The sequence below is a fragment of the Eschrichtius robustus genome, chromosome 3 (genome assembly GCF_028021215.1).
Source record: "Eschrichtius robustus isolate mEscRob2 chromosome 3, mEscRob2.pri, whole genome shotgun sequence".
Lineage (NCBI taxonomy): Eukaryota > Metazoa > Chordata > Mammalia > Artiodactyla > Eschrichtiidae > Eschrichtius > Eschrichtius robustus.
The window spans coordinates 180668669-180680487 of record NC_090826.1 but is presented as its reverse complement, the minus strand read 5'-3'; the positions used below and the strand labels follow the sequence as shown (position 1 = coordinate 180680487).

The 11819-nt window shown below is 41.8% G+C and overlaps 1 protein-coding gene across 3 annotated transcripts in view; it reads left to right on the top strand.

The window, feature by feature from the left end:
• Positions 1 to 184: 184 nt before the first annotated feature.
• The window catches only part of UCHL5 (ubiquitin C-terminal hydrolase L5), a 51890-nt gene continuing 40255 nt past the window's right edge, over positions 185 to 11819 (top strand). For all 3 annotated transcript variants that reach the window (XM_068541827.1, XM_068541826.1, XM_068541825.1), the window contains exons 1-3: positions 185 to 404; positions 8960 to 9023; positions 11014 to 11119. In XM_068541827.1, coding sequence (XP_068397928.1) covers positions 329 to 404; positions 8960 to 9023; positions 11014 to 11119 — 246 coding nt within the window. In that variant the 5' untranslated portion in view covers positions 185 to 328. The remainder of the gene's footprint in view (positions 405 to 8959; positions 9024 to 11013; positions 11120 to 11819) is intronic.

Sequence of the window (11819 nt, the reverse complement as noted above, 5' to 3'; positions counted from 1 at the left end):
CGCCCCCGCCGCAGACTAGCGAGAGTCCCGGATGTTCCCTCCTCCGGCGCCCCGAATCCCGCCCTTTCTCGGCGGCCCTGGCCCCTTCCGAATCGTCTCCGGGTCCTGCGCGGCCCAGAAAGAGTTTCGCCGTCTCTTTGGTGGCTAGAGCGTCCTCCCGCGCTCTGTCGCGCTGCAGGTGACGGCGCCCGGAGGCTGTCGGGAAGTAGGCGGGGTGACGTGAGGTTGACGAGCCAGCGGCGGGTTTGCAGAGCTCAGTGGCCGGAGGCGGCTGGATTGGGGGGCTGCCGGAGCCGGAGGTGGAGCGGGGCGGCGTGTGGCCGGGGCCATGACGGGCAATGCTGGGGAGTGGTGCCTCATGGAAAGCGATCCCGGGGTCTTCACCGAGCTCATTAAAGGATTCGGTGAGAGCCAAGGGGACCGTCCTGGGCCGGGGGTCACGGGAGGAGGCCTGAGCTGGGCACGGAGTGCTTCCCTTCGGTTGCCGCCGCCCAGCGTCTGGAGGGAGGCGACTCTCTAAATAACCCTGGAGTCGGGGAGGGGGAAAGGCAGGGCTCCGGTCCCTCCTTGGTCCCGGCCAGTCGCGTTTCCGTGGTGATCTGAGAGCCACACCGCGAGGGCAGGAGCGTGTCCCCAGGACTCGGCGCTCCAGTACTAGCTTCACTGATCTGAGCCCCCGCCCCAGTTCCCCCCGACTTTACGTACCGATTCTTCCCTTTCCACTACGGGGCGCCCCCATTCCAGGCAGGGGTGCCCAGGTGCGTGTCTCAGGCCATCGGTGCTACAGGAAGAGTCGGGTGCGCCTTGTCGAGGGTGGGGTGTCCAAGGCCCAAGCCGCCCCGGAACATGACATTCGAGTTATTCGGAGCAGAACCCCTCGAGTGTGTGACCAGCCCTGCGAACGTCCGCACAGGCTGGCCGCGTGGGACGCACGGACCACCTCGCTCGTTCTGCTCATTTTGTGGCTTCCGGGGAAGTGTGCTTTCTCCAGCTAGTGCTCCGGAGGCCACATGCTTGCCTGGTAACTTCTTTCTGACTCTGTTCCTTATCTCTGGTCCTAAGTAACCAACATATTTGACTTTGTAGCCTTCCCTGTCCCTCCAGCTCTTCTTTGGCAGTAAGTTTATTTTTATCTGTTACATTTTCTCAAGTATTAATTTTAGCTATTATGTTAAAACTTGTACTTGAGGTGGAAATTCAACATTGATATAGATAACTGTTTGTTGTACGTAGCTGACTGTTTGGATATCATGTATCGGGCATATATTGTTTACCTGCTGTGTCTGACACATTGGTAGGGTTTGGATAGTTTTAATGTGAATAAAGCATGACTGCTGTTCTAAAGAACTGACAAGCAAATTATAATATGGCGTATTAATTGCTACATTAGAGTAGGTACACACAGGTCGTGGAAGAGCACGGGCAGAAGGAAAGGCATAAACAGTAGTGGTGGTAAAGTATATGACTTAGGGAACAGCTGGGAAAGTGACTAAAACATACTGTAACAGACTTCAGGAGTATTTCAATCCGAAGCTGAAAAGATAAACTGAGGCCAGATTGTGTGCCATGTTGTGTAGTGTGGATTGCCCTGTAGCCCCTGGGGACTTAACTGTCAAAGATATTTCAAGGCTGAAATGATATTTTTATAATTTAAAAAGATTTACTACTTGTAGTGTGTAGGGTAGATTGGAATGAAGTAAGAGAAGCTAGAAGCCTCTTAAAATGGTCAGAATTTGAGATGATTGGCTCCACACATAAAGTAGTGATTTGGAGAGGAGGAGGTAGATTCAATAATTTTTGCTATATTTAAATCCACAGGACTGTTAACTGCTGGGATGTAGGGAAAAAGAGGTGACAATGACTCTAGTTTCTAGCTTGGGAGACTGGTGAAGTACAAGTACAAGAGAAGAGTAGGCTTGATGGACAAGAAAATGGGTTCAGCTTTGGACATACACTGAGTTTGAGATGTCTGCAGGTTTTAGCCGTAAACGTTACCTTCAAAACCTTAACTATTATGACATGTTAGAGTTAACCTTAAGAAACGTATCAGGCAAATTTGTTTATTTTAAAATTAGTCCATTCTGTTAACAGCTTTTGCTTCAATTTCATACATGCAGAAAACTTGGAATTGAAAATGATTTAAATAAAAGCATGCGTAAGAGACTGCCATGGAACTGCACCTTCTGTACCTGCACAAATGAAAACTGAAGCTATAGTTATTAGACTGGTTTAATTAGCAGAAGAAGAACTTTGCAAAAAGTTAAATGATGGTAGTTGTATATCACCATCAGATGCTTCAAAGAGACTGAGTTTATTCCAATCATTTTCTTTTTTCCTCATTCAATTCATGGATTTAAAAAACCTTTGGAAGTTTATTCTTTCAGAAGTGAAACATCTTATTGTATTATGAATGCTATTGTAGATTTAAGTTTCTTCATTGAAGGGGAAATTATATGTGAGTTGAGTGAATATATTAAATAAAATTTTTGGTGGAATATAACATCATGGTAAAACAAAGTTCTTATTAAATTAAGAAACTGATGGAGCAGAACTATACTTTTAATTGATACAATGCATACGTAATTCATAAATGCAGCAAAACAAACTAGGATAGTCTACTAATTAAAAATAGAGGCTGTGTATTTCTGCTTCCAGCCAAGATAGAGTAACAGGGACTGGATTTGCTACAACAAATCAGTGACCTCAGCTTTCCCTAAAAGAAACTAGAAAAAGATGAGTAAATTAAACCTAAAGTAAGCAGATAAAAGGAAGTAATAGAGATCAGAGTTGAAATTAGTAAAACAGGAAAGAGAAAAATAGTGGAGAAAGTCAATGAAACCAAAAGCTGGTTTCTCAAAGATCAATAAAATGCATAAACCTCTAGTCAGACTGATCAGAAGAAAGAGAGGAGACAAATGACCAATATCAGGAATAGGAGAGATGACATCACTACAGATTCTACAGATTTTTTTAAAAAAATTAAATAGTTATTTTTTTGGCTGCATTGGGTCTTCGTTGCTGCGTGTGGGCTTTCTCTAGTTGCTGCGAGCGGGGGCTACTCTTCGTTGCAGTGCGTGGGCTTCTCATTGCAGTGGCTTCTCTTGTTGTGGAGCACAGGCTCTGGGCGTGAGGGCTTCAGTAGTTGTGGCACATGGGATCAGTAGTCGTGGCTCACGGGCTCAAGATTGTGGGCTTAGTATTGTGGCTCATGGGCTCTAGATCACAGGCTCAGTAGTTGTGGCTCACGGGCTTAGTTGCTCCGTGGCATGTGGGATCTTCCCGGATCAGGGATCGAACCCATGTCCCCTGCGTTGGCAGGCGGATTCTTAACCACTGCACCACCAGGGAAGTCCCAGATTCTACAGATATTAAAAGGATAAGTGAATATTTTAATAAATATTTATGCAAATAAATTTGACAACTTGGATGACATGTACAAATTCCTTTAAAGATGCAAATTACCAAAGTTCACTCAAGAGGTAATAAATAAACAGTATAGCCTTATGTGTATTAAAGAAATTGAAATTGTAATTTAAAATTTTCCCACAAAGAAAACTCTAGCCAAAATGGCTTCACTAATAAATTCTGTCAAGTATTTAAGGGATAAGTAATACCATTTCTACACAAGCTTTTCCAAAGACATTGGAGAGGAGGAAGTACTCCCCAACTCATTTTATGAAAGTCAGCATTATCCTAACACCCAAACCAGACAAAGACATTATAAGAAAAGGAAACTGCAGACCCATATCCATCATCAACATAGATGCAGAAGTTCTAAACAAAATATTAGCAAATCAAATCCAATAATATATTAAATAGACAATATATCATGACTGAGAGGGGTTTATCCCAGGAATTCAGGGTTGGTTTAACATTTGAGATTTACACCATATTAAACTAAACAAGAAAAACCATACGATTAGATTATCTCAATAATTGCAAAAGGCATTTGAGAAAATCCAGCATCTGTTAAGAATTACGAAGTGTTAGATTTTACCCTGCTTGCCAGCTGACAAATGGGCCTGCCACTATTTTATAGATGCTGGCAGACAACTTCAGCTTTATAGCTAAAGGATTGTATTACTCCTGGCACAGTAGGCAACAGGAGATTCATGTTTGCATTGGTTCCCTTGTCCTTTAAGTCCATAGAAGTGGAGGTAGATGCTGCATGCATGAGTTTCTGTCATAGCTAAGGAACCCCCAACCTTAGGGAGCTCCCAATGTTAAAAGAGGCTGCTATCAAACTTGCTCAACCTTTAGCTCTAGGGAGATACTATTATTACAGACAGCAATAAGTCTTCCCTCTGCCCCAGAGGGAGAAAATATCTCTGCCTTTCAAGTCTGTTTACTATTTTGACATCATTGAAAAGACAGTTTTGAACAAATCTGGTAATTCCTCTCAGAAGACAAGCAGTAACAGTAGAAACCCATTAAGAATTGTCTCCCAACAAAACCCATCCTTTCTTTCTATACCAAATATGCCATTCCCTCAGCTACTCTGATTAATCTGACCTGACCTGCAGGGCTGGTACCAAATCTGTTTAATTTATCTCTTGGAGTGTTTTTGTTAGGGAGCCAGGTGACTTTTTCAAGTCTTTGTATCAGCCTTTCCTCTTAGCTTAAGGCATTAACTCAGATACAGCAGGGTGTATTCGTGATTGTGCAGACTCTGCCTGGGTCTGCAGGGAAGAAGTCTAGAAGAATTCCATCACCCACAACAACTCAGGCCCCTGAGCTGAGGCAGATCTGAGTGACTTAGAGCCAATGTGTTGTTTCCTTTACGTGAAGGTCTGTTTCAGACACTTGTAAGGTGCATGTCACCTTGTTTTGGGGAGAGAGGCGAGTTAATGCCTGGCATTAATTAAAAGTATAGGCATTCACACAGGAAATAAAAGTATAGTTATGAGCACATGGTACGCTTGGAAGCAAGTGTTGCTTATAATCGTTGGGGCCTCCAAAATGGGACCTTCTTATTAGGGGTACAAGTTAACAGTGCCTCCAGCTTAGGGCTGCCTGTTCATTTCACATAATTGAGTCCGGTCCTCAGAGAGATTGCCTAAGAGCTGACAATACGGTTTTTCCTATTTGGTCACATCACCAGCTAAATGACATTTGTCTGAGCCATGAAATAACTGAAAGTGGGGTTGGGGAAGATATCAAGGGCTGTTTTTCATAGGAGGTGCAGAAGCTGGGCCCACGCCTGCTGCTTCTGGTAGACCTGTTGATACGGTTAGGGGACTGGCAATCAGTGTTGTCAGAACTGCGTGTTGCAAGATAGCATCCCTACCAGTCAATTAAATTTAAGTCACTGGCAACAGATTGGGAGAGCCTCACCAGAGTATTTTTCTTGGGGAGAAAGACTCCAGGTATATTGTTAAGAAAATTATTTTTAGAATTAGTTTTTGATTGATTGATTGATTGATTGATTGATGTATGTATGTATGTATGTATGTATGTATTTATTTATTTATTTATGGCTGTGTTGGGTCTTAGTTTCTGTGCGAGGGCTTTCTCTAGTTGCGGCAAGCGGGGGCCACTCTTCATCGCGTGCGCGGGCCTCTCACTATCGTGGCCTCTCTTGTTGCGGAGCACAGGCTCCAGACATGCAGGCTCAGTAGTTGTGGCTCACGGGCCTAGTTGCTCCGCGGCATGTGGGATCTTCCCAGACCAGGGCGCAAACCTGTGTCACCTGCATTGGCAGGCAGATTCTCAACCACTGCGCCACCAGGGAAGCCCTAGAATTAGTTTTTTAATAGACTTTTATGGAGCCACCAGTGCTGTAATACAAATGTGTTAGTCAAGATATAAATGTTTTAAAACATTTTAATTTAAAAATTTAATTTAATGTCCTATTAAGTAAAATCAATTTAATAAGAGCAGTGTTCTGGTTTGAATGACAGATTATTTGGTCATCCTATTTAAGACCCAGTTCAACTATATTTAAATTTTTTATTTATTTATTTATTTATTTATTTATTTAATTTTTTTGGCCGCGCGGCCTGTGGGTTCTTAGTTCCCTGACCAGGGATCAAACCCAAGCCTCTTGCATTGGAAGCAGGGAGTCTTAACCAAACTGGATCTCCAGGGAAGTCCCCCAGTTCAACTATACATTAAAGTTTTTTCTGATCAGCAAGGATAGTTGGCCACCTCTTAACTTCCAGAACGCATCCCGTGTACCTTTCATATGCAAAATATGCAGACTGCACTGTCTTTGAGTTATATGAGCTTGTTTCCTACTAGGTTGAAGTTCTTAAGCATCGTTAAAATAGTTTATTATTTCCTGTCCTTGTTAGGGCTTAATATCATGCTTGGCACTTACTTTCAACCTGCGGTTGGTTGAATCTGCAGACGCAGAACCTCTTGGATACAGAGGGCTGAATGTATTTGTTAAATACCAGTGAATCGTTAACTTTTTAAAGCCTACCCCCACTCCCACCGAACTTTTTACTTAATATGTATTAGAGGAATCAGCATGGTGATTCTTTGCGTTTGGTATTTGAGAACGTATACCTCACAAGAATTGTGTGGATTGGATGAAGCAGGTAGTATTCTTGTTTTAAACATGAGGAAAGTGAGGCTCAAAGACATGTTCTCACTCAAGGTAAAGAACTTAAAGGCAGTGGTAGAATTACAACCCAGTTCTCTTGAATCATTGCTTATTTCTCTTTCCATTATACCATGCATTATTTGAAATTGAATGTACATAAGGGGATTATTAGAATTGAATGTATATAAGGAGATAGATGCTAACAGTTAAGTACTATGTTTTCCTTACACAGAGATGTGTATGTGTCTAACATGAGGTTATTTAAACAGTGTCACCACTTGAAATTATACCTTTGCAAAAGATTTTGGGGCTCTTTTAATTCAGTGGCTTTTGTTGTGTTTTTGTATGATATGTGCAATGTTTTAATGTTTGGCCTTTTTACAGTTGATTTCCAATAGCATAACCAGTGTTAACAAGTGCATTAGTGTTCTTTTGTGCCCTTTCTTGATACACGTATAAATATAGGTTCACACTTAAACAAGCTTTTTTTCCCAAATTAATGTATGTGGACGTCTAGCAACCTGTTCTAGACATTCAGGTTGTTTCTAGTTTTCTCTACTACAAATAATGAAGTAACTCTCCTTGTACCTGTATCTTTAATACTTGGGTGAGAGCTAATAGATATTTGCTGAGCAGAGCAAACTGAGGTACTGAATGGTATGAATGCCCAAAGTCACATAGTTGGTTGGTCCAGTATTTTTTTTTTTTTTAAACCACAGATTTTTGCATGTGATCTAAAGGCTTCTCCAGCACTCACTTGAAAACAATCTGGAACAATAGAAAGTGCCCAGACTTTGGAACCAGACATGGGTTTTAATTAACTTTTTGGCATATATTAGTTGTAGTGAATTTAGACATCCCTAAGCCTCTTCCATATAATACTTTCCTTGCAGGGATTAGAGAAAATGCATTCAAAGCACCTTACACATTGAAGTTACTGGTAAATACGGCTGTTTTTTTCTGTTGTGATCATAATGCTACCTGACATTTAATGGATCCTTAAAGTGTGCCAAGGCATTGTATTAAATGTATCTCATGCATAATAAATTACCTTATGAGATAGTAAGTTATCTCATTTATTTCTCACAACAGTTCTATGAGTATGGGGAGCAGAGAGGTTCAGTGGTCATACAGCTGGTAAATGGAGGAGCCATGGTTCAAACCTTGGCAGTTTGGAGGCCAGGCTCTTAACCAGTACACCATTACCACCATATGAACTACTAGAGCACAGTTCTCGACCTTGGTACTCTTGACTTGCCTTGCAGGGGTTAGACACTTTGGGCCCGATAATTCATTTTATCTTGACACTTTGGGGCAGATAATTCTCTGTTGTCAGGGGCTGTTCTGTGCAATGTAGGATGTTCAGTATCTCTGGCCTCTACCTACTAGATGCTACCTCCCCCCACTCCAAGTGACAGTAGTGATGGTAAAAATGTCTTCAGACATTTTGAGATGTTCCCTGGCGGGGGTGGTGGGGTGCAGAGGCATAAAAAAAATCATCCTGGTTGAGAACCACTGTTGTAGAAGAAGAACATACTGGGGGACTCTGATGTAGTTGATATTAAATTAAATTTTTAAAGTGTATAGAATTGGAATTTAGGAAAAGGGTCAGAACTAAATAGCGTTCTGAAATTCACTGTTAAGTGGTAGTTATTTATTACCACTTTATTTATTTATTTATTTATTTTATTATTTATTTTTGGCTGCGTTGGGTCTTCGTTGCTGCCTGTGGGCTTTCTCTAGTTGCGGTGAGCGGGGGCTACTCTCCGTTGCAGTGCGCGGGCTTCTCATTGCGGTGGCTTCTCTTGTTGCGGAGGATGGGCTCTAGGCACGCAGGCTTCAGTAGTTGTGGCACACAGGCTCAGTAGTTGTGGCTCGCGGGCTCTAGAGCACAGGCTCAGTAGTTGTGGCGCATGAGCTTAGTTGCTCCGTGGCATGTGGGATCTTCCCAGACCAGGGCTTGAACCCGTGTCCTCTGCATTGGCAGGCGGATTCTCAACCACTGCGCCACCAGGGAAGCCCCTATTACCACTTTAAAAATTAAGTGTACAGTAAGGAAAAAAGGGGGCTGCGGGCAGAGCTGTGGAAACATAGCAGCTGAGTGAAGAGAGTGGGTGGAGAGGAGCCAGAGATTGAGAGAGACTGAGAAGGAGGAGTCATGGGGTGGTGTTCCAGTGAAAATAAATCTTGAAACTTTTTAAAGTTGTCAAAGGAATATACTCCCACTATAATAATTAGGAAATAGTAAAGGTAGGACGAGGATTTGACTGTGAGCCTTACCAGTTTTACCATTTTAATTTGTCATGTCTTATCGCCCCCAAATATGCTTTTCTTTCAGTTAATATTTTATTTAATGGCGAAGGAAAAAAAATGAGTTATTTTGTCTTCTGAAGAAATAATTTCTTATTTCAGGTTGCCGAGGAGCCCAAGTAGAAGAAATATGGAGTTTAGAGCCTGAGAATTTTGAAAAATTAAAGTAAGTATGTTTTTACTTATGTTAAAAGTAATATGTCTATACTTAAGCAAACTTTCATGAGTTTATTTTACTTGGATTACCTTAGGCTGAACACATTATCTCCTTTAAGATTTTTTTCAATTGTGTGAGGTAGGTACTATTCCCATTTTATAACCAAGAACCTGAGGCTCATAGATAAGTAATTTGCAAGGGATTCAAAACTAAGTCTCTGTAATTCCATATCAACAAAGTACTGATAGGTTGATTTTTTTACAACTTTCACTTATAGATCAATACTGTTAGAACATGGAACACATTTTAACATAAAACACATGAATAATAGGTCAGTTTACAAAACTATATTTGACAGATAATGTATATTAATAGTAATTCAGAACTTTTTAAAAAAATTAATTTATTTTTGGCTGTGTTGGGTCTTCATGCTGCACGTAGGCTTTCTCTAGTTGCGGCGAGCGGGGGCCACCCTTCGTTGCGGTGTGCGGGCTTCTTATTGCGGTGGCTTTTCTTGTTGCAGAGCAAGGGCTCTAGGCGCGTGGGTTCAGTAGTTGTGGCTCGTGGGCTCTAGAGCGCAGGCTCAGTAGTTGTGGCGCACGGACTTAGTTGCTCCGCGGCATGTGGGATCTTCCCGGACCAGGGCTCGAACCTGTGTCCCCTGCATTGGCAGGTGGACTCTCAACCACTGTGCCACCAGGGAAGTCCCAGAACTTTTTTTTATACATTATTACATTGCTTCTTGGGGAGGTTACAGTTCAGATTCCAAATGTTGATGCCAGGAAGTACCTTCCTCTTACTCCATCCTTCTGACTTCTCTGGGCCTCTCCTTAACCCCCAACCTCCAAGCATTGACCCTGGATTGCAAATGGAGGGCTAGGGAGTTTTCACTGCGGGGAGCATTCTTAGGTCCTGGAATGGGGACTGTAGGGATATGTTTTTTATAGTAAGGAGACAGTTCCCTCCCCCCTATTTTCTTCTTCCCCACAAAGAGAGCAATCATTTTAGATGGAATGAGAGAGAAATTCTGGCTGTATGATCAGGGAAGGTTAATTAAAGATGCATCATTTGACCTGTCTTTAAGGGATAGGAAAGATTTTTGTGGCATGGAAGGCAGTGGTGAAAGATAGACTGGAGAGAATCCTGAAGTGGTGATTTAACGGTTTGTGGGCAACAACCGTTCCTTTGGGGAGGTGGTGATTTCATTATGTGTGAGATGCAACATCCAGTCATACTGTAGTGTGACGGTTGCTCATGCGTCCAATAATTATATGAAGGCGACGTCCTATATTTCATAGTATTTATGTTAGCAGCCATTTATCTGTAAACATCCTATGTGAACTTTATTCACGTATATCAGAATTCAGTCTAGGGTTAATAGCTTCTTCTAGTTTTGCTATGTTCTTTCTGTTTTTAAGTGAGGTAATATAAGGTAGAATTGAATAATGCACAGATTTGAGATTATTCCTTTCATTGTAATTCCATTTTTTAAAAAAAATTTATTTATTTATTTATGGCTGTGTTGGGTCTTCGTTTCTGTGTGAGAGCTTTCTCTAGTTGCGGCAAGTGGGGGCCACTCTTCATCGCGGTGCGCGGGCCTCTCACTATCGCGGCCTCTCTTGTTGCGGAGCACAGGCTCCAGACGCGCAGGCTCAGCAATTGTGGCTCACGGGCCTAGTCGCTCCGCGGCATGTGGGATCTTCCCAGACCAGGGCTCGAACCCGTCTCCCCTGCATTGGCAGGCAGATTCTCAACCACTGCGCCACCAGGGAAGCCCTGTAATTTCATTTTAATTGATGTATTTTTTTTAAGTTTTGTTAGCCGTGTCTTGGGCAACATTCTACTAACTATGAACAGCAATAGAAATCTTAAAAAAATTTCTCAAAGTTACTTCATTTGCATTGTATTTGTTAAGTAAATGACTAAAACTTAACGTATTGACAGTGTGTTAAAAGAAGCAAGGTTTGGCGTCACTAATTGGTATTTTTTTGTTTTGTAGGCCAGTTCATGGGCTGATTTTTCTTTTCAAGTGGCAGCCAGGAGAAGAACCAGCAGGCTCTGTGGTTCAGGACTCCAGACTTGACACGATATTCTTTGCCAAGCAGGTATGGTCCTTGGATGCTGTGGCGTCTCAAGAGCAGCCCTCTTCACAAACAGGGCTCTTCCACCTGTGTCTCTAGCGCAGCCGTTCTCAGACTTCTCGGTCCTAGGGCTCCTCCACATTCTTAAAAATTACTGAGAGCCCCAAAGACCTTCTGTTTATATGGGTTATATTTATTGGTGTTCATCATTTAGACATTAAAACTGAGACATTTAAAATATGTATTAATTGCTTTAAAAGTAACAAATTCATTACATGTAATGATAAGGTATTTTTTTAATGAAGCATAAATATCTTTACCAAAGCAAAAGAGTAGTGAGACGAGTGCATTATCTTACATTCTTGTAAATATCTTTAATGTCTGGCTTAATAACACACAGCTGGATTCTCCTCTCAGCTTCTTTATTCAGTCTGTTGCAATGTTTTCATTTTGTTTTGTTTTTGGTTGAAGTATATGATTTAGTCTCACACATATGTGTAGTTGCGGGGGGAGAAGTATGTTAATTTCTTTTCCAGGAAATTATGGATATTCTTTGATATTATATCAAAACTCCAAAAATGTTCCTCTCCTAAAGATTGGTTGTAGTGTGAAATCTGAGAACATATTAATGAACTTTGTACTTTGATATATAAAAATCCTTTGGTTTATCTTGCTCTTCGAAAGGATCTTTTACTCTTGGAGGATCTTATAACATTGTGCATTG